The 24,447-nt window shown below is 33.3% G+C and overlaps 1 protein-coding gene across 1 annotated transcript in view; it reads right to left on the bottom strand.

Moving 5' to 3' along the window:
• Window positions 1–24,447, bottom strand: part of LOC145248345 (uncharacterized) — a 126,842-nt gene that overhangs the window by 31,792 nt on the left and 70,603 nt on the right. Inside the window, exons 8-17 of the mRNA XM_080110260.1 lie at window positions 22,181–22,364; window positions 21,601–21,708; window positions 21,254–21,342; window positions 16,441–16,587; window positions 15,566–15,677; window positions 10,666–10,802; window positions 9,292–9,413; window positions 8,069–8,209; window positions 3,332–3,429; window positions 1,404–1,570 (exon numbers count right to left, since the gene is read on the bottom strand). Of these exons, the coding sequence (XP_079966386.1) occupies window positions 1,404–1,570; window positions 3,332–3,429; window positions 8,069–8,209; window positions 9,292–9,413; window positions 10,666–10,802; window positions 15,566–15,677; window positions 16,441–16,587; window positions 21,254–21,342; window positions 21,601–21,708; window positions 22,181–22,364 (1,305 nt within the window). The remainder of the gene's footprint in view (window positions 1–1,403; window positions 1,571–3,331; window positions 3,430–8,068; window positions 8,210–9,291; window positions 9,414–10,665; window positions 10,803–15,565; window positions 15,678–16,440; window positions 16,588–21,253; window positions 21,343–21,600; window positions 21,709–22,180; window positions 22,365–24,447) is intronic.

Genomic DNA, 24,447 nt, shown 5'->3' with positions numbered 1-24,447 from the left:
ATAAAAGTTTCATGTGTGTACTTCCAATAAAAGTTTCATGTGTGTACTTCCAATAAAAGTTTCATGTGTGTACTTCCAATAAAAGTTTCATGTGTGTACTTCCAATAAAAGTTTCATGTGTGTACTTCCAATAAAAGTTTCATGTGTGTACTTCCAATAAAAGTTTCATGTGTGTACTTCCAATAAAAGTTTCATGTGTGTACTTCCAATAAAAGTTTCATGTGTGTACTTCCAATAAAAGTGCCCATACAAAAAAAGTCTGGAAACTTACTGAAGGCATCTCGTAATTTTATGTAAATCGAAACATATTTTGAATTTTTGATTCATTTTATTATCAGTTTACAAAGCCACCATTCGTTCATGCAGGGAGTATTGTTGCCACATCAGGGCTGGTGCATCTGCCATTAGTCTTTCACTCTTGGACAGAGTCCAAAAAAGGGCCCCCAAAAAAAAAAAAAAAGGGCTTAAGAAAGGTCCCAAAACAGGGGTCCAAAAAATGGTCCCAAATCTAACAGATCCTGCACTATAACGCAGTGTGCTCTGATAAGCTTGTAATGCTTGTTTTCCCTCAACAACAAACCTGATATGCAGCAAAAAACATGCCCCTTCACTATTCAGATCCGTAGATGCCGGGAAACCTTCTACTCTAATTGTTACAGGATGGATGGAGGTTGCAGGTGGCAGAGGTGGACGGTCAGCTGTCTAGGCTTGTGAAGAGGAGTTAAAAGAAAGTCGGTCAGATCCTGGGTCAAAGCAGTGATCCTGTATCCAGGTGCCCCGAGAATTAATTTAAAGAAGTCAAAATGAAGGATGTAGAATCCCCAAGGGACTGACCAACATTTCAGACAATGCATGGTGGGATGTTCTGATATCATCCGTGCCAATAAAATAGAGGCAGCGGACAATGACGAAAAAGAAGAGTGGCAACCATTGGTAGGACAAGCAGACACATTATCTCTCTGTTATTCTGCACACACATATCCCACCTCGTGAGCCCTCCATGCTGTCAGCGTGGTCACTAGAAAATAAACATTATTTGAAAATCATTCATTCCTGTTACATATTATTTTAAAAGTGACAGAGAATTTGTGTTTACGTCTATTATGGAGGTACGCCTAAATTGTACAGATTTTAAACAAACCCCGATTAGCAATCTGGATAGTTTTTAGAATAACACATGCTCGGTCATGGAGGAGAAATCCTTCATGACTGAAGCAATTTTTATTTTTGTTCCTATCTAGAGTGCCATTTTTTGAGGATTTTCCCCACATTAAAAATCGATGTTGTGTTTAACTGCCCTCATGGGGAGGCAAACAAAGAGGAACAATGCATGCTTTGTTTGGGATGATGAAAAGCAAAAAAAGTTGTGGTTTTCAAAAAACAGAAAAATGTTAAAAAATTACATCTGAGGTGGATTTGCTTCTAAGACGTATCCGGTGAAGACGGCTAGAAAAACGGCATAGAAAAGAAAGTTGAGGTAGTAAAATACGGCTCCGAATGAAAACCATTTGTAGTTGAGAAGTTGAATGACAACAGGGTGAGCCAACAACTCTTCCCGTTTATTGTCGACCTACAACAGAAACAAAAAAAAAAGGTTCAGTAAGATCTCCCATAGATAATGCCACTTAAGTCAAAACTTGAAAATTGGAATGTAATATTGAGATTGGCGTCTATACAAAGAAATGCGACAAAATTTTAAAAATTAAAAATTAGGATTAGCTATTTTATTAAAGAATTTCATTGAAATTTAAAACATAATTTACAGCATTTTTGACTGTGATGAGCATTTAAAAAATATGCCTTATCAATTCAGAAATTTCAGAAATTTATTATCACGGCAGATTTCAAAAATTATATTTATTAACTAGAGAAGTGAGGTTGGTAATAGCTAGAATATTGCATACGAAAAATGACTGGTGGAAGATGTGTAGGAGAAGGGAGGGGGCGTATATGTAAACATGCACTGCACTCTAGGCTTTTCTGGTGTATAGAAATGGCAGATGCTGTAGTGGTCGATGCTTATACGAGAGAAGAGGGAGGCACAAAGAACTAAAAATATCTTTGGCCAGAGTTTAAAATATTTTCTTTGTTTAGAAAAATAAGTATCTCGAATGTGAACATCATCCTAGAATCAGCCTTTGTGAAGCTCTCATGAATGGAGACTATCTCAAGGATATTTCTGGTGGATGTCTTGAGTGACCAAACTCTGGGCGGCTAAATAGGAACAAATAATAAAGGCGTAATCAGGAAGGATCGGGGTGTGGATGGGGGGGGGGGGGCGATTCTTTATAGCAAAAATTTTACAAAATATGTTTAATTTTTGTTTTAGTAAAGTTTCATTTTGTTTAATTTATTATAATTGCAATTAATGCGCGTTGAATATTTTCATGTAATTTAAATATTTTGATTGACTTATTGCAGTTTTTGGGTTGCCCTAATTATAACTCTTCCTGTTTCATAGAGTTTTTGGTAAGTCTTGCCCCATTCTGGTTGTAATTAAATTAAATCAATGTATGGAGCAAAATGAATGAAATGAAACTATCAGAAAAATTTCGTTTCATACAAAAAAAAAAAAATTGAAAATAAATTAATAAATATTTTGAACAAAACAAATCCAACCCTGCCAAATTCCCTTATAAGTAGGTAAACTTTGAGGCATTATTGTGAAATAGGCAAAATCGATTCATAAGCAGTAAATAATTTCCCCATTAGCAGGCAAATTATTCACAAGGTAAATGCCTTCATGCCTATCTCTGGCTGCCCTACCGGCGCTTTAAATTAGGGAAAAAAAACTTTGATCAACTTCTCAGAGGAGCAGGGGGGGGGGGCATCCAAAAAGTATGGAAAGGACGGCTGGCTAATTAGTTATGGGTGAAATTAGTCCAGCAGCAGGGTATGTGGTCTTCTGAGGATGATGGTTATCAGTAAAATATTAATTTTAAACAAAATGTTTGTATATTTTTATAATATTACATTGTAATTTGGCTTCTAAATATATTTAATACATATTTTATTTATTTGTTTATAAATTTGTTTGTTTTTTTTGGTGGGAGAATTCCTTTGTTGTTGGGCTGACTGGATCAGATTACAACTTTGTATTGGAACAACAAGTTGAGAGAGGGGGGTATCATGATCAGCACAGTGAACGTACACATGCATGGTCATATATAGGTGGGTGCGTGAAAAAAAGTAAAGAAAGCATTTCGTTGGTCTGTCATGCTTAAGTTGTGAACAGCATTAGTCGTCCATCTAACTTAAGCGTGCAACGTGAACGAATGCATTTTATGCATGTTTCAATTTAATTTTCTAGGTGATAAAAAAGACAAGGTACCATAATAAATAAGGGATGGTTCAACTTCATAAGTGACATGTCCGTCGTGTAAGGAAGACCTTCATAAGCCACACTCGGCGTTTCATCTGTATAAGAATCTAAAAAACAACAACAAAAACTTAATCGTAACATTTTCACCAAAAAACAAATAATCCATTCTTATATTCATTGATAAATAAATAAATTTTCAAAAAATTTTCGTTTTTTTTTTTTTTTTAAATATTATACTAGCATTTCAGCCCGGCGTTGCCCGGGTGTTTGGAGGTGTATGTTGAGCAAAAAAAAAAAAAAAGCGGTCAATTTTTTTTTTAACTTTGACCCCTATTATGACCTCTTAACATTTATTGTTTTGGGCTCAAATCAAGTTATTAAATTAGATGCATGCCCAAGGAACTTATATCTAAAATTTCAAGTGTTTAGACCCAAAATTGGTGGAGGAGTTTGGTAGAGTTCTCAAAGGTCAAATCGTTGAACTTTGACCCCTTTACAGCCAAATTTCTGGCCAAAAACGGATTACAAAGATTTTCCCAAATCTCAGTACCCTGTATATCAAATTTCGAGTCTGTAGACTGAAAATCGACAGAGTTATTGCATAGGAAAATGTACACAGGCACACACGCAGACACGTTCACTTTTATATATAAAATAGATATATATGATATATATACTGCTTAATAACGTTTACACACCAGTTCTCATTAGATCACCAAATTTAAGCAACGTTGAGTCTGGTCATTACTAAAATGGGTGTCCATTTGCAAGAGCATAGCAAGCAAGAACTAAGAGGGGTGGTCTAAACTTTTCTAGCAAAACATTTACAAATTATTTTGTTCCGTTAGTTTTTTTAGGTCAACCTAAAAATTGTAATTAATGCTCATTGAATGTTCTTACAATGTGAAATTTAAATATTTATAAATTTTTTTTTTATACTTAATTTGTCAAATTACTCAACCTGGTTAATAAATTAAGTTAATAATTAATTTGTCAAATTACTCAACATGGTTAATAAATGCAATTTTTGGGCTGCCCTAATTATAACTTTTTATGTTTCATAGTTTTTGTTGTTAAGCCTTGATACTTTTTGCCAAATTCTAGTTGTAATTAAATATTTATAGATATACTTAAGCATTAATATGTTGCTACACATTCATGAGCATGTTTCAGTCAGCCAGTTATTAGTAACTAGAAACCTTTTCAAGCGATATTGTTTATACAAAAGTTAAGTCCGTAATGGAAATCGTTCATGAATTAAAAAGTATATCTTGCTCGCTCTACGGTATTGAGCACCCTTGTATTAACCTCGTTAAAACTTTTTGGTCATTGTGCCTTTGGAAAATATTAACCTGGAATTTATATATATATAATTCCAGGTTAATATCGAGCCAGAGATGTATCCTGTTGCGGGGTTCAAATCGTTCGACTGGTATTAATCGTGACACCCTGCACTGAAGATTCCCGAAAGGATGAAACACTAGTGTCTGTAGGTATTTAATTATTATAGTAAAATATATATATATATATATATATATATATATATAATTATATATGACATGCACACACCTGAGTGTTTGTGGTACCTGTAGTGGAATGGGGACAAAAATGGATGGTCACATTCAATGCTGCCAAGACTAAACTGGTTTCCTTCAATAATTACAAGAAACCTTCTCTGCCACCAATAGCAATGGCCAGTGACTCCCTGTCTGAGAGTACATCTTTCAAACTGCTTGGCCTAACGTTCACAGGAAACATGAGTTGGAAGAATTACATTGAAAACATTGCCAGGGCCGCTACGAAAAAGGTAGGCTCTCTCTACTGTGCTAGAAAACTACTGACACCCGAAAGTATTCTGTACCTCTACAAGGCCACCATTCGCCCATGTATGGAGTATTGTTGCACATTTGGGCTGGAAGCATTACAAAATCTCCAAGTGTCTTCTTAACCTAAGTGAGCTATGGGGTTCCAAATATCTTAAAATTTCAAATATTTCGCATTTTTATGAAATTTATATCATATGTATAAAATTATCCAAGGACGACAATCTCTACGCTACCTTCCATATGCTGCGAGGATAGAACACCTTTAAAACTTCTAAATCATACAGTCAATTTTCTTAGGAATGTTAGGATTAAACTTGACTTAACAAATGTTTGAATTGTTTCAGCAAAAAAGTATCACATTGATTATTTTTAGAAAAAAAAAAATCAAAGAAAATATTTTTCCTTTTTTTTATGTAATAAAATACAAGTGAAGAATATTGGTATATTTATTACGTTACACTTTTCTATTTATTGAGATTGTCGGACTGACACCTGATGAAGGCCGGAGTGACTATAACAACCAAGATGAGGAAGTCAGTCCGACAATCTCAATAAATGAAAACACCTCATCTCAAAAATACAGACAATTACTACTTTTCTATTTGTCTGCCTTTATTTCTCTTTCTCTCTTTCGCTATATACCTACATGTTTTTGTTTTCTTTTTACAAAGAAGTCACCATTTATCAAGACCCGAAAGCCTCTCAAGTGTTACATGCTCCTGTTCTAAGAACTCAAAAATAATCTGCCTGTTGAGAGGGTCATCGACGGAAGCATGTGCCAGTCAACATTTTGTCCTCCCTCACCGTCAAAAATTTAATAACATGTAAGTTTATCGCGATTTTTAAGTTAGAAATGCTGCATGGGGACTTCGGAGGGTTACATCAATTATCATTTAAACAGAATTTGCATAACAATGGTTTACTAGAGAAAGGTAAAGACGACACCTTTAGTTAAAAAAAAAACATTAACATAATCTTGTTTTTTTTTGGAACTCGTAATATATACGAGTCGACGACAATTGCAATTCCACAGTCAAGCAATCAAAAAAAAAATGAAGTACTTGACAGTCTCTTTCAAGATGGTTCATGTAACATTGATGTATGAGCAAACTAAAGCTGATCTATCTGAAGAATTTCGTAATTTATCTTCTTCCTACGTTACCACTTGCTTGTTGATAACGGAATTCCAAAATCATTTGGGACAAGATCGTAACAGCAACTGATTGACTAACTCCCCAATGCCCAAAATAATGGTTGCTTTTATCTTTAGCGCTAGAGTTGGTTAGGTTTTTTCTTTTTTTCCAACCAGATTAGCCACTGGCCTCTCTTCATTAGAATACTCTGTTACCCAAAATAGGTGACAGCAATCTTGGATCGTCACACAAGAATAAGGGTTAATGAATGTAAGATGGTAGTTTAGTAATTATTAATGGTGTAAATTGGGTAAAATTTTATTATTTATGGGGATATCTCAACAAAAACTTGTTTACATTGGACTTGAAGGCTACCATATTGTAGTTGGCTGGAAAGCAGGACAATGAAACAGTGTTTCACAGACGAGCAATTCTAGAAAAGAAGCTTTGTTCGTGGAATCTGCATTTCGATTTAGGCACAGGAAGTGGAGGAAACTTAACAGTGTTTGTAGCAAATCAATTTTTTTGTGAAAGTTTGGCAAGAGGAGACCATAGATTGAAGCTCAGATGAGCAGTTGCCATGAAAGCAGCAACAGAGAAGAGAAAGGCTCGTAATGTCTCCTTCGTGGGAAAAAGGTTGCAGGTAAGAGAAAAGGGCATCACCTATTAGGTTTCGAAGCCAGTTATGAACTCTACTAAGTCAGGATCGTTCTCTAATATATAAAAGAGAACATCTCCCTCTCCGTGCACATGTTTGTCCCTAAAAATTAAAACAAAGGAATGTAATCACACACGTACAATTTACACGCAAACATAATGGAAGTAGCTTTGCATCTCTAGCTGCCCCCTTAAACTTTTCTAACATTTTATACATTGAAATTCTTTATCGGTGCCTAAACCTAAACGTAGATTCCATGAACAAAGCTTCTTTCTTAGAACTGCATGCTTGTGGAACTCTTCCATTTCACTGCTTTCCAACTGACTACAATATGGTTGTCTTCAAGTCCAACGTAAACAAGTTCTTGATGATTCATTCCCCTTTAATTAATTCAATTTACCAAATTTGCACTACTAACGATTACTACGATATTGTTCCATTGACTACTGTACACTCATTAACCCTCATCCTCGAGTGGCCTCCAGGCCTTGATAAGTGATGATTCCTTTGAAAAAAATAAATAAATAAATAAACAAAAAAAAAACAAACAAAAAAAAACAATTATTAAGTATGCCTAAAAATCCTTCCACTCAGTATATTACCTTGTTGCTAAGCAACCAGTTTGAGACACAATTACTATAAATCTAAACTAGATTTTCCAAACAAAGGTTCATGGAACCCTTGGGTCTCTTAATAGCTTGCCAAGGGTATAAATAGACAGAGATTGTTATGCCTTTGCACATATGTGCAAATGCATTTTTCAAGTTATTTTTCAAACCTAATTTTCTTATACACGAATGGAATTGTGAATAAACTGGAAATAAGGATTTGTAGTCAGAAAAATACTTTGATTTTTTTTTTTAATAAGTTCTCCAGGCCTTGATAAGTGCTGACTTCTTTATAAAAAAAAAAAAAAAATTATTTATAAGCATCAGCTTAAGGACATCAACATATACCTGAATAGCACAGTGGGTAACATATCTAGCTGCCAGCATAATGGATACACTTGAACTGTGTTACGAATGAACGGTTACTAGGTAATATTTGGCTGAGGTGTGCCATAAATTATATTTCTGCTGTAATGCTAGATTGGTTAAGAGAAACATAACACAAGGTACAAACTACGTACGTGTCGGTTCACTCGATTTTCCTGCTTTCCAATTGATGTAAGTGTCGTCCAAATATTCATAGCAGAACGAGATACAATGGTCAGTGCTGTCAGGGTCACCTGTTGATGTTACACATCGGTCAAGCACTCTTTCTGCAACCTCTACAACCAGCAAATAAAAATATGTTAGGCATGAGAAAAAGAGAGGCATGAGTAACAAAGAGGATACAATGGCATTAGTAAGACGAGTTCAAATTTCATCAAAACTGCTAAGTTCATTTATACATTGACACCACTTGAAAGCAGACATCTGCCAGCAATGAGCAAAAATAAATAAATAAAAATTTGTTTTGAATAAACTATTAACACGTTTCAACATTAAATGAAGCCTCTCGTTATTTTCATGGTAAGGGCAAGTGCTCGTCTGAGCTTTAATCTATTGCCCCCCTCCTCCATTGCCAAACTTTCACAAAAGAAACACTCGTCTAGCTACAAAAACTATAAATAGTTTCACCCCCATTCTCTGTCACAATTGCACTTAAAGGCACAGACTCTTAAAAAGATCTCTCGGTTGGAATAAAAGAGATATTGGGTGAATATCTAGTATAATGAGTAGTAGGGTGCCTCATCCACAGCTAGGACAAAAGAAAAAAACAAAACATAAGATTAAAATATGCATCATCATTTGTTATAAATGCTAATGCCACTGTATATATTAAAAGTTTATATATAAGAACACAAAATTTAATTCAATTTAATTTCTTTGAGAAAATACTTTCACATGATAAGAATTATTTTTGTATGCTATTAGAATAAAAAAAAAAGGTATTATTTAGAATTAAAGTAAAAAAAAAAACATGGTGTAGTTTCAAAAATAAAATTACAAGTAGAAACATCACCAGGCAAATATCTAGTATACGGTAGGATGCCCCCTCCACAGTTAGGACAAAAGAAAAAACAAAACATAAGATTAAAATATGCATCACTATTTGTTATAAATGCTAATGCCAGTATATATATTAAAAGTTTATATGTAAGAATACAATAAAATTTCATTCAATTTAATTTCTTCGAGAAAATACTTTTACTGGATAAGAATTATTTTTGTATGGAAACAATTATTTGGTAAACAAAAATGGTGTAGTTTAAAAAAAACAAAATTACAAGTAGAAACATGACCAGGCAAAGCCAGGTAGATACAGCTTATTGTATTATATAGATGAAATAAAAAGAAGCAAACAAACCTGGCATTTTCCGGATTAATTTCCTCATTGGAGTTTGACGAGAGCCAAGTTGAAGGTCAAGAGTTTCATTTCTCATCACATCTTCCCACTTGCTATGGTTAACGAGCAACATCGCAACATCACTGAAACATAATATGGCAAACTATAATAACGCTAAAATATTAAAAGTAAAATATTACGTTAAGAAGAAAATTCTTGCAGAATTTTTAATTTTGATTTCAAATGATGCATTTTCTTTATGACAACTGACGACACTCATTTCAGTGGTTATATGCTGACGAAGCTCCACGACGCTTCCCGAAGCCAGAGTTGCACCAAAAGAAGGTAATGCTGACTATTTGGTAGTCTGCGATGCGAGTGGAGAAGTACTTCAACAAATGGATGAAATGCATCAGAAACTTCAACAACACTCAGCATTAGTCAACAGAAAAGGCTCAATTCTCATCGACGACAATGCCTGACCACATTGCTAAACCGACTCTGCAGAAGTTGAACAAATTTAGCTACAAAACTTTGTCGCATCCACCATACTCTCCAGACCTCTCATCTACTGACTAACACTTTTTCAAACATCCCGACAACTTTCTGTGTGAGAAATGCTTCGAAAACTAAGCGATATGAAAAATGCCTTCCGCGACTTCATCACCACCAGAACATAAGATTTTTACATTACTGGCATAAATATTTGTTTTGCGTTGGCAAAAGTGTGTTGATTCTGATGGTGCTTATTTCAATTAATAATTTTTGTTTGAGCCAAGATATGTTCATCTGAATTTAAAAGTTAAAAACTGCAAGAACTTTCTTGTCAACCTGATAAATACAATATATACAAGAATATCTGATATATATATATATATATATATATATATATATATATATATATATATTAATATACTTTGTAAAATAATTGTTTTTCTCTTGCCCACATCTATCATTATGCTGATTTGGTTAACGAAATGTGATGAGATATTTATCAAAAAAAACTGTTAACTATTATACCCTATATACCAAATTTCAAGTTTATAGATCAAAAATTTGTTGAGTATATAGGTTGAGAAGTGTCCTCACACGCATTCTCACTTATATAGACTAGATATAGGGGGAGATTTTGAACAAGAACCAAAATAATTTCTAAGCAATAATATTGTATGAATAGCTATTCCAGAAAATTTCCCTGGTTAGTGGATAACAGATGACTATAGAATTTTGTAAACCAAAAATTTGTTTTCATTTATATATTTTTTTTTCTTGTATATTTGATATGTTCATTAAAAACGTTTCTAATGTGTTTTTACTCGAAAACAAAAACAGAAAACAAAAAGCGAAAACAAAAACAGAAAACAAAAAGCGAAAAGAAGGACGTGCGTTACTTACAGATGATTGTTATCAATGGCCATATCCAAACAATTATGACCTTCCGAATCACATTGGCCAATATTAGCATCATGAGAAAGAAGGAGCGTCACCATCCGGGAATGTCCACCTTGAGCTGCCAGGTGAAGTGGTGTCGTCTACAAGGTTTTACAAAACAAAGAAATGGATTATTTAGACTGCTATTCCCATCTCGTGTATTATTTGTAACTTGTTGAACTCGGAAAGCTTTTCATCAAACGCAAACGACTCTCCATCAGAAAGCTGCACAGAATTTTGAATGGCACCTGACAGAAAAATTATTTAGGACTTCTTCCCAGTCATGGTGTTGTGCAGCGGGTACATATTGAGGATGACGGGGGTTCATATCGAGAGACACATTTGAGGGGGACTCAGAACAGGGGATGATAATGACATTTATATAAATTACATACATGACGACTGAGGATTCTTGAGGAGTTCACACAGAGCTGGGACATTTATGCAAGAGTTCTTGTTAACACAGACGAGGGAAGAGACATTATTGATGATGGCAGGGGGGGGGACACATAACACATTTAACTTTCAGTGGTTGTAATGACGACACAAAGATAAACAGTTACAAATTATTAGAGGATTTCTTTATTCATCAGCCGATTGATGATGTCAGGAATTCAAACTTGTATAGCTATATGGTCTCTCTTACAACCTTCGCCTCTAAGGGCATCAGTTTCACTCTCTGACCCTCTCTCTCTGGCTGTGAGTGTGACTCTCTTATTATCTCCTCTAACTTCAAACCCCATCTCAATATATTGGAAATCGCCTTTATTTATGACGTCAGAAGTGTGCTGTTAACGAACGTGACTAAATTTCACATGGATTTTACATATGTCTGTCCAAACACACTTTCGGCAAACAAAGAATTCCCAATTTTAATTGTTCAATATCTAACCTATTTTTAATCATTATCTACAGACTCTCATTGTCCATTCTTTTAACTGACATATTTAATATCCAGTTATTTCTAAAAACAATTGCTCTTTTTCTGACATAAATAATATTTAGTTAACAATCGACTGCATTCCTAGGGTTTCAACCTGCCTACAGGGTTCGATTCTGGCCTTTTCCTAATCTCATTTTTACTTATCTAGTCTGTCTTCTTACTTACATGAGAAGGGGAAAGCCCTTATGTAGCAATGGTCGGAGGTTACATTAACCAAATCATGAAAATAACACTCAAGATGAGAATAATATTTCAAAGAATACAAATCATTTCTCATCGCAAAAATTCAGAAAGTTCTGAAAGCCAATATTCCTATCAAATACCATCGACAATCAAACAATGTACAAAGTCTTTCCAAATAATCAAAGAAAAACGCCCATAAATACCCTCAGAAAACTTCCAAAATAAAAAGACATGAAATTTGGAAATTTTTTTTTTTTAAATTGAAAAAAAAAAAAAAGAAAGCAAGGGGAGACAACCTCATAGTAATAGAATTAAAAGTCATGCTTCAATCACTTTTTTGTGTCGAATTAGCAATCCTAATTAACAGCTCTTTTACAAGGAGTTGGCAAAGGCTTGTAAAAGACAATGGAAGCATGAGGCAGATACTACAGAACTCAGATCAAACTGATGAACCATTTTCAGATCTATGAAACACTGAATGATCACGGTCATCTTTGCAAGCGATGTATGGATATAAATAGAATTAAATATAAACATGTTAAAGTTCAATTCAGGGGAAATGAAACACAGAGTGATTCAAGGGTAACTTCCTTCTGTTTGATGCTTGTGGATTGTTACTGAATTAGCAGCTCATGAATGTGATGAGACAGCATATTATTTGGAATTTGGTATTAGTGCCAGCATTCACTACCAGATTTTTAAGCCAGCTGGAAACCACTTCAACTAAGGGATAAAATAGGGCAGTAGTGCCTTCCCCTTCCTATTTTGTAGTTTTGTTTGTGATGTTTTTGATAAAGGGAAAAGAATTGTTGTTTTTATGTCTGTTGGCAGATGGTTTTCAACCCTAACTACACAATCTATGCATTTCATTAATCCTTATCCTTGAGTGGCTTTTGGCCTTGATAAGTGATGACTCATTAGTAGGGCTAGGACAACAGCATATTCTTTTCTTTGTATTGACTCTCGAGTGTGTAGCCGTTGATATCTTTTCTGCTTTTATATAGAGAGAGATGTGGTTCTCAGTTGATTAACTGTATCGGATATATACTCGAGAGTCAAAACAATAAAAAGAATATTCTGTTGTCATAGCCCTACTCATTAGTATAAAAAAATCCTTTCATAATATTCTTCATCATTCAACTAACAATCTATGCATCTCATTAATCCTTATCCTTGAGTGTTTTTGAGCCTGAGAAGTGGTGGCTCTTTAGTAAGAAAAAAAAAATAATAATCTAATTTTTGTCAAATGTCATTTTTGCATTAAACATTGATGGAGCACATCTACTATTCAGAATAATGAGTTGTCTATCCAAGCAGTTTCTATTACAGTTCTGAATTTTTGAGATGACGACTGATTTTTTTATATTACTTGTTTTGATTCGACTATTGTTCTCATCTTGTGTTTTATTTATGAAATTTTTTTTTTTGCCGTATGTTTTGTATTTTTTCACACATACGAAACTACAGTGAAAAAAACAAAAAACAAAAACAACTCCAAGAATACGAAACCATCTATGTAGCCAGTAACTTTTCTCTTTTCTTTTCCAAGATGGCGACCAACATGCCCGATGAACGTCAAACAATAGTCCGATCAAAACAAGTAACACAAATAATTTCTATTCTTCATTAAACATGAACAGCATCATGTCGACAACTTTCAAGCTTTGGGATTTGGTGAAAATATCAAATTTTCTGCTTTGAAAGTTTATCACCATCATCAGAAAATTGAAATTAATGATCCTTCATTCTAGACAACAAAAAGACTACTTTTAATTATTTTATTACCAAAGCAACAAAACTGCTCACCGACCTCCTAGCTTCGTCATCCAGATATAATTTTGTTTCATGTTACAGGTTTGCACGCATTTCCATTGTTGTGCATGAACTGGTTATCCTTTCTTTGATTAGAATCTAACAATTCTTCACCTGATTTTATAAAATTATTTTTATACTAGCAGTTCAGCCTGGCTCTGCTCAGGTCTTTTTGTACAGTTCATAACTTGTCCTACGTGTGAATACACTTTATGTAAGAGTTCAAATGTTTAAACCAAAAATTGTCTGATTAGTTTTGTAGAGACCGCAGAGGTAATTTTTTTAAAACTTGGACTCCAATTTTGACCCCTTAACATTTATTATTTTGGTCTCAAATTAAAATAAAAAGTTTTACCAATGTCCAAGTTACCTACATCTAAAATTTCAAGTGTTTAGACTCAGAATTGGCTGAGGAAGTTGGTAGAATCTGCAAAGGTCAACTCTTTCAACTTTGACCTTTTGGCAACCAAATTTTTGCCCCAAAACTGATTAAAATGCTTGCTGCATGTCTGAATACCCGTTATGTATAAATTTTAAATGTTTAGACCCAAAATTGGCTGAGTAGTTTGCTAGACACAACAAAGATCAAATCTTTTAAATTTTGATCCCTTGGGAGCTCAAAAATGTTCGACCCAAACCGATTTTGCCCTATCTCTGAATACCCTTTATGTAAAATTTCAAATGTTAGAAATTGGCTGAGTAATTTGGTAGAGACCATAGAGGTCAAATTTTTTTAACTTTAACCCCAATTTTGACCCTTTAGCATTTATTGTTTTGGGCTCAAATCAAATTTGAAAGTTTGATCCAGGTCCAATTAACCTACATTTAAAATTTCAAGTGTTTAGACCCAAAATTGGTGGAGTAGTTTAGTAAAGTTCTCAAAGGTCAAACGTTGAACTTTGACCCCTTGACAGCCAAATTTCTGGCCAAAAACTGATTAAGAAGCTTTTCCCAAATCTCAATACTCCTTATGTCAAATCTCGAGTCTGTAGACTGAAAATTGACAAAGTTATTTGGTAACACACACAGACATTTTCACTTTTATAGATATATAGATAATCGTTTGAATTAAAATTTAAAACACAAAAGTCAAGTATCATGCTACAATTGTACTCTAAACAAAAACATTCATTTCAAATGTGTCCCCTTTCTTAAGAACCTCCTGTTGATTTTATATGCCAGGCCCCTTCTGCTCATGTGGTTATAAAACTTCTAAAATGCACTTGTGATGTTAGGCTGCATAAAAGTGTTAACTTTGGTCAAAATCGGACTGTTCCTTCTTTAATTGGATTTTTTTGATTGTCAGTTTTTGATACTTATCTGAGGCATTCTGATACAAAACTTATCTAACACTACCAGACAAAGTACATTTATTTTCATTATTTTTATTTTCGAAATTCGTGGAGATGAGGTTTCATAATTTGTGCATTCATTCTTTTTGCGGACTGTTATCCTCATCTTCATAGTTGTTGTTGTTGTTTTACTACGTTTCGGCCAACTCATCCTCTGGCCTTCTTCAGATGATTAACCGCAACAGGATAGGAATATTGAGTCTTGTAACTGTAACCCCAGTAAATACTGCCTTCCATAGTTGTTGTTGTCTCATCATGTTTTGGCCAACTAATCTTGTGGCCTGCTTTGGGTAGGATCGAAACCGCTATCTTCACACAATGCTCACTTGGAACCGTAGAGACTCAACGCCTCTATCCATTGCCCCACAGGCACCTGAAGAAGGCCAGAGGATGACTTGGCCGAAACATGATGAAAAAGAATGAATGCACAAAATACATTTGGTTGAAGTTAAAAAAAAAAATCAAAAAAAAAATCGCATTAGCCATTTTCGAGTTCATAGGCAACTCTCACACACACTTTTATATATATATATATATATATAAGTAGAAATAATTCATCACAAGAGTTATCTACCTTTGTTTTGTCAGCTGGATCCACAGGACTGTCGCTATCTAAAAGGACTTCGGCGATGCTTGTCATTCCATTCGCAGCCGCACAATCCAGTGGCGTCCAGAGTTTGTTGTTTCTGGCCAAGATAAATAGTTCATGAGATTACAAATTAACAAAAATAATTTTTTTTTTTGATGAAGAACAGAAATAAAAAAAAACAAAAAAACAATGTTCAATTTTCTTATTAGTTTGTTTTAAGTGAGGATGGGGCATCCTGCTGGAGGCCAGACATTCATTCACTATCTTATACATTCCAACCAAGAAATCTTTTTAAGATCCTAATTGTCTCTTTAAGTGCAATTGTTCGTATATCTCTTACACTTGGTTCACCTGGTATATTTGCCAGATAGTTTTTGAAATTCTTTCTCATGAGTCCAGTTGCATTTATAATTACTGAAATGATGGAAATCTTCCTAAGATTCCAGTTTCTTTTCATATCATACATAAGATCTTGGTAGGTAAAACTCACTTATAGTTTACTCGGACTGAATCACCAAAGAATCACTACGAAATAAATAATTTGTCTCAAAGTTAATGTAAGAAGTTGTAATAGAGCGTGTATGGGCATACAAGAAAATCAGCAGCAGGCGTAGGATAGCTGACGGGCAAAAATATTAGCAGCAGCAGCAATCCTAGCACATATGCAAATTAAGCTTGAAAGAGACAGGACTGAGTCGCAAACACCTTGTAAATTGCTGTAATTTTCTATATGAGACATATCACCAATTCATGAAATCAAACCCTATTGAATTTGAGGATGGGGTATAACTGAATATGGATATCTGAAGGAGGTGGATATAAGTCAATTGATAAAAAGAAAAATGAATTTCAATACTTACAAAGCACATACATCAGCTCCATATTCAATAAGAACCTCTCCGACCATGTCATGTCCATGAATGGAAGCAATGTGAAGGGGTGTGTTGGAGTCTTCGTCTTCAACTTTTACCACGGATTTGTCCTCTTGCACCAATAACCGAACAATGCTGTGAATTTTTTTAAAACCAGAAAAATATTACCAAAATAACAAACTGAATCGTGGGGGAATATCCAAATCTGTTTTTCAAAAGGCAGCAAATATGGCTAAAACTCTCAGCTAACATATAACAAAAGACAATAACTTTACAGGTACTTATAGGCATGTGGACTTCCAAGACAAACTTATTAAGTTTGATGAAAAATTCTTCCACTCAGTATATTAACTCATTGCCCTTAACAACCTGTTTGAGACACAATTATTAATCTAAACTAGGTTTTCCTAACCCGGGTTCATGAAACCCTGGGGTTCCTTAATAGTTTGCCAAGGGTTCCTTTAACAGTTACTAATAAATAGACAGAGATTATGGTAAAATTTACGGTTGATTTAAAAATCGAATGGAAATTTAAATTTCATACCGTTTTTAATCTTTATTTTTTTCTTTTTTAAATTATGCATGCACCCCAAAAATTGAAAGTAATCAAAAAAATAACATTCAACAATCGTATTTTTTATATTTAAAAAAAAAAAAAAAAATGAACAATTTTTTTTATATAAAACTAAAATTTTATTAACAAAACAAAAATAATTTAATTTTTAAACAAAAAAAAAGTCAATTTGGTATACCTTTTTGGTATTTTTTTTTTTTTTTACATAAGTCCAACTAACCATTCACATTGTATATAATTGTGATTATAATTATAGAATTGTGAATATAATTATAGAATATATATATATATATAATTATAGAATATATATATATATAATTATAGAATATATATATAATTATAGAATATTTATATAATTATAGAATATTTATATAATTATAGAATATTTATATAATTATAGAATATATATATATAATTATAGAATATATATATATAATTATAGAATATATATATATAATTATAGAATATATTTATATAATTATAGAATATATATATAATTATAGAATATATATATAATTATAGAATATATATATAATTATAGAATATTTATATAATTATAGAATATTTATATAATTATAGAATATATATATATAATTATAGAATATATATATATAATTATAGAATATATTTATATAATTATAGTATATATATAATTATAGAATATATATATATATAATTATAGAATATATATATAATTATAGAATATTTATATAATTATAGAATATTTATATAATTATAGAATATATTTATATAATTATAGAATATATATATATAATTATAGAATATATATATATAATTATAGAATATATATATATAATTATAGAATATATATATATAATTATAGAATATATATATATATATAATTATAGAATATATATATATAATTATAGAATATATATATATATATAATTATAGAATATATATATAATTATAGAATATTTATATAATTATAGAATATATATATATAATTATAGAATATATTTATATAATTATAGAATATATTTATATAATTATAGAATATATATATATAATTATAGAATATATATATATAATTATAGAATATATATATATAATTATAGAATATATATATATATATAATTATAGAATATATATATAATTATAGAATATTTATATAATTATAGAATATTTATATAATTATAGAATATTTATATAATTATAGAATATATATATTCTATAATTATAGAATTGTGAATAAACTGGAAATAAGCACGCAGCTATTATGTATTTGAACTCGTAGTCAGAATTTTTTTTTTTTTTCAATAAATAAATGCATATACCATACACTGGATAATGTACGTGAAATAGTGTAGCCGGGTTGAGCACTGGTAGTTTCTTGTCAGCCAAAAAACAAACTCATAACACAATTCATTTGTTAGAAAAACACAAAATTATTATTTTATTGTTCACCTCATGTGCACGCTTCCAAGCAGTAGACAGAAGGGGGAGCAGGGAGGGGACAAATTTAGTAGTGTCACTTTTTGATTGACTACTTATATATATTCCTAGCAAGTGTTTTGACCCTAACAATTGTGGGGGTCAATTACTTGACCTAATCACCTCCGGCGACATCAGTTTTGACAGCTTCACCCCAACACTCAGTGCGTTTTGGCTACCAACCGTTGTGCGTGTGTGTGTGCACAGTCAATAGCGCTTGATATATTCAGGGCTTTTGACCAGATCTAACATGAAGGCCTTTCCAGAAAAATTAATTTGTACAACAAATATTTAATATAATCCTTTTTAACTAAAAGAAAGATCCAGGTTGTTTTCAATGGCTGTACATCTAAAAATCCTTGAATCATCAATCAATCTAGCGATAGTCCACCATCTTGAATAGGATAAATTTCTTTCTGAGCAACAGTATGGATTTAGGCAAGCCTCTTCTACTACGGATATCCTAACAGTCAGGTCATTACCGTTTTGATATCCATAAGAAAAAAGCCTTTAACACATCAAAAACATAATTAAAAAAAAATGTATTGCTCTCAAAACTTTATAACAATTGCCTTACTGAATATTGCTTTCTTGATAGCTGGAAAATTACCTGTGTTAGCAGTTTTCCAGAACTCTGGCAAAAGAAATGATCTGAAAAATTATCACCTGACTGTTCACTAAAACTTTGGAACTATTAATCTAGCAATAATCTATCACCTCAAAAATACTTTCTTCTGATCAACAGTAAAGATCATGTCCGACTGCAGATATCCAAACAGTTATCTCTGAATGTATATTCCACACACTGGATAAGGCAGGGGAAAATAGGGTGATAGCATTTGATATCCAAGATCTTTGACAAGGTCTGGCATGAAGGTCTTTTCAGAAAAATTAATTTGAATTATTATTACTGGACTAATATTTAATATAATCAGATCCTTCTTAGCTAAAAAAAGATCTAGATTGTTCTCAATTGCCATACATCCAAACAACATCACATTAATACGGCTGAACTTTAGGGCTTTATTATTCCCAATATTCATAAACAACTTCCTTCTGATGACACCATGTTCAATTTTCAACAGTCAAATCGAATAGACACATATCCAAGGCAATTCATTAGAAAATAACTTCCAATTTGGAGCAAAATGGATGTTTACAATTGATGTTAGCAAAAGAAAGCTCCTTTCTTTTAACAATAAAAGAAATTGTTCAACACTTGCCTGGATGAATTGTTCCGTATGCTTCGCTTTCAAATAAAATTTTTTGAGGCTAAATTCAATGCACTACTGTCAAAGTTCACTACTCAAAATTTGACACTGCTGTAAAAAATTTTCAACTCCAAAACATAACACTCTACTGACAAAACTTGCTACTCCAACATCCAAATCTAAAATCGACCCAGTCTCTGAAAAATCAAAAATTACTTCAAATCACAACCATCTCATTTGCATATTAGGTAACAATGTCGCAAGCATATAAATAGAAAAGGTGTCTTCACTCTTTTTGTCTACATGGGACCCTGCAGGTTACACAAATACAGGTTTGTACTAATTTTTAAGGCTTTTAATTATAGAAGAGTAACTTATCTTGCCGTTGGTAGCATTTCGGATTTCAGAAACTTTTTCCAACTGTCAACTGCCATGTCTGAAAGAACTCTTCTTGAGAGTCCAATATTTATAATTTTTGGCTTAATATTGACAGGCAAGATGAATTGGAATAAATACATAGAAGATACTGTCAAGTCTGCAGCAAAGAAAGTGAGCCTGCCTCCCTAATTGAATAGAAAACTTCTCATAACTGGCAGTATTTTACATCTCCCATAACACCACCATTCACCTATGTATGGAGTTTTGTTGCCATAGCTGGACTGATGCACCAACTAATTGCCTCTCCCTCTTGGAGATGGTGGCAAAAAAAAAAAAAGGAGTCTCTGGCCTACTAGGTCCCTCAACATCTAGCAAGCTCCAGCCCCACAATATTACATCCCTGTGCTTGTTTTACAAGTAATTTCACAGAATATTCTCTGATGGATCTTACTGTGGTCTGAAATGTTACCAAAGGCAAGATAAGTTACTCTCCTGTGATTAAACGCCTTAAAAATTGTGCAGCCTGTAGGATCCCATGCAATCAAAAAGAATGAAGGAAAATTTAAAAAATTATCACCTTTTCTTTTTATATGCTTGCAATATTGTCACCTAATATGCAAATGAGATGCTTCCGGCTTGAAATAAAAAGCCTGATTTTTCAGAGACTGAGTCGATTTTCGATTTGGATGCAAAAGTAGCAAGTCTTGTCAGCAGTTTTGGAGTTGGATTTTTGAATCGTGAATTTTGACAGTTGTTACTTGAAATTGTAGAACAGTTAACACTGATTGTTTTTTTTAATCACATGACCCTTAAACGAAAATACCCCCAACCAATCCAACTAGCAGCAAAATCTCACCCTTCGCTCTAGAGGTCTCTAGATACCAGAAAAATTTCCACTCTAATAGCTTTTCTCACCTTTTAAATTCCTTCCCTGTTTTTGTTACCTCAAATGTATCAAGATACATAAATAACCTTAACATGCATAAATTTAAATGTAATGTAGACAAACAACTTGCTACACAACTCCTCACTGAGGATGCTCCCTATGAATCTGCCCCCTAATCACAGTAGCCACTTACATCTCGGTTGCTGTGTTTGCGGTGAAGTAAAGTAACAGAAACTTTTCATAAATTTTTTTTTACTTTTTTTTAATCTAAAATAAATCTTTTAAAAAAATGCATACTTTGTCCGTCCATACTCAGCAGCCAAGTGAATCGGACTGCTTTCTTCATCATTTGCAGCCATAATATTAGCGCCATTTTTTAGAAGGAGCTAAAATATAAAAATAAATTGCATTTCAAAAATTTTTAGATAAAGTTTATTTCTATTATTCGGAGAACTATTCTCATCTTTGTGTTAAGAAATACAAATTTGTGAAGAAACAAGAAACAAAAATTGTGAAATAAGAAAACAAAAATTGTAAAAAAAAAAAAAAAAGTAACGTAGTTTGAATACAAACATAAACCTTTGGTCCATAAATACAATTCTTTTTTATTCAATAAAGTGAAAATGTTATGCAATCATATTTACCCGAACTATCTCAAGATATCCCTCTTGTGCTGCTATATGCAAAGGGACATTTCCATACTGGTCACTCACATGTATTTGATCGCTTACAATTGGATTTTCTAAGAGTTTCTGCAAATAAAAATAATTGGGTATTCTTAGCTAATTATTTAATTAATGTGACGCAAAATTTATAAACAAAGTAATTAAATTAAAAAATACAACAATTAAACTCCAAAAAACCGCAGACAAAAAGACAATGCTAAAAAAAAAAAAGGAGAGGGGATGGTGGTAATGTGTGCTTGTTACTCCCCTTGTTTTATTACAGGAAACCAGAGTTATTTCCCTTGAATTTTAATTTTAATTTAAGGTTAAGAAAAGTTAAAAGGTTAACATTTTTATGTTAAATATAGTTAATAACAAGAAACTCTTATGCTTCAAAAATTTTTTAGTTTCCTTGCCATTCCCCTACCAAGTGACCCTGCTAACTCAACTGTACTACATCATATACAAGAACATTCTTTCTTTCAATGTAACCATACGATTAATTGAAAATACAGCTATCTTGCTAACCATTTATTAAAATATTTTGTTTATTTCTAACCTTTAAGGCTTCCAGATGATTCTCTTCAGCAGCTAAATAGACGGCAGTTTTTTCCGATTTATCCACAACTGTATGGTCTGCAAACGCATCCATTAACACTTCAATTGTTTCCACATGGCCTCGGAGTGCAGCTAACAAGAGTGGAGTGTAGCTGTCACGGTCTCTCTTATTTACACGGGCACCTCTGAAAACATAAAAAAGAAATATGAAAAGGACATAGTTTCTTCAGACTTTTTGTGGGAGGTGGGAAGGTAACAGTTAATTTTCAAACGAATTAAAAAAATTTTTAAAAGTGTGGTCAGGAGTGTTGATACTTGACCAAAAAATCTCATATGCCTAGAGGAATGATAGAATGTGTTTTTGTTGAGATATTGTAGGGAAAAATTAATGAAGTTTTACTTAATTGAGAATTGACGACAAATATTCTGACTTGACGAATACAGAAATATCAGCAGAAGTCATCTTATGTCCAGCAAGATACCACCTTGCTTCTGTTTCTGACCACAGTTCCCGAGGATTGTATAACAAATGCTGACAGCCCACTCGGGAATGCTGATCATGCAGTGATAATGGTTGAAATCGCCCTAAACTCTAGACCCAAAACTGAAGAGCCACTGCTCAAAACAACGAGATATTATAAAAAGGCTGACTGAGAAGCCATCAGAGATCTTATCAGAGATACCCCATGGGGAAATATTTTTTCTCTTCCTGCTGAACAGTGCGCAAATGAGACCACTGAATGGTTCAAAACAGCAATTGAAACACATGTTCCCATGCGTAAATTTTATAGCAAGCCCCACTCTCCCCAATGGTTTACTTCTACTTGCGCAACTGCCATTGCTCAAAGGCAGCATGCATACTGCAGATTTAACCGACATAAGTCCAGTTCAAACAGACAGAAGTATATAGAAGCTAGAAGTAATGTTAAGAAAGAAATAGCGAGAGCTAAGAGAGAATTTACTGAAACCACTAAAAAATGCATCGAAGCACAAAAATTAGGAACTCGTAACTTCTGGAAAATCTACAACAGTGTAGTAAATAATGGACAATCAACAATTACCCCACTAACCAACAATCACGAGATTGTTTGCTCAGCAACCGACAAGGCTATTATGCTTGCCAGTCAGTTTGCCTTCAACTTCACACTGAACCCTTCCAACCACCCCCTGCCTGACTTTCCTTTGTGGACAGACACCACGCTAGACAATCTAAAAATCACTCCTGCTCAGGTGTATGTTATCATAAAAAACTTGACACTTTAAAAGCATGTGGACCCGATCTCATCCCAGCTGTGCTATTAAAAAAGTGCTCAGATGAAGTAGCTCCAGTTTTCTCCAAACTCTACAACAAATGCCTTAATGAAGCTTGCTTTCCGGGCTGTTGGAAAACTGCTTCTGTGGTACCAATATTCAAGAATTCTGGCGAAAGAACTGACCCATCAAATTATCGCCCTAATAGCCTCCTCCCACTTTTCGCCAAAATATTAGAGACCATAATTAACCATGCTCTAGTCCATCACCTTACAAATGCTAAACTTCTGACTGACAAACAATATGGATTTAGACAAGCCCGTTCCACAGCAGACATCCTAACTGTAATCTCTGAACGTATATACCATTCACTGGACAAAGCCAGGGAGGGCAGAGTGGTAGCTCTAGATATATCTAAGGCTTTTGACAGGGTATGGCATGAGGGTCTCCTCAGGAAAATTAGATCATACGGTATCACTGGTAGAATACTTAACATAATTAAATCCTTCTTAGATGAGAGAAAAATCCAGGTTGTCCTTGACGGTCATACATCTAAACAATATGATATAAATATGGAGTGCCTCAGGGGTCTATTCTTGGACCTTTATTGTTCCTAATATTCATTAATGACCTCCCCGACAAAAATGCCTCCGAGATGGGTATATATGCTGATGACACCACACTCTATAACAGGCATGACAGGAAAACAAATGAACACATATCTAAAGAAATGGCAAAAACACTAGAGGATGACCTCCAATCTGTAGTGGAATGGGGACAAATGGATGGTCACATTCAAAGCTGCCAAGACTAAACTGGTTTCCTTCAATAATTACAAGAAACCTTCTCTGCCACCAATAGCAATGGCCAGTGACTCTTTATCTGAGAGTATATCTTTCAAACTGCTTGGCCTAACGTTCACAGGAAACATGAGTTGGAACAATTACATTGAAAGCATTGCCAGGGCCGCTGCGAAGAAGGTAGGCTCTCTCTACCGTGCTAGAAAACTACTAACAC

The sequence above is a fragment of the Euprymna scolopes genome, chromosome 26, assembly GCF_053919585.1.
Source record: "Euprymna scolopes isolate OS-2025 chromosome 26, ASM5391958v1, whole genome shotgun sequence".
NCBI lineage: Eukaryota > Metazoa > Mollusca > Cephalopoda > Sepiida > Sepiolidae > Euprymna > Euprymna scolopes.
The sequence above is the reverse complement of the archived record's forward strand: the minus strand, read 5'-3'. Positions and strand labels throughout refer to the sequence as shown.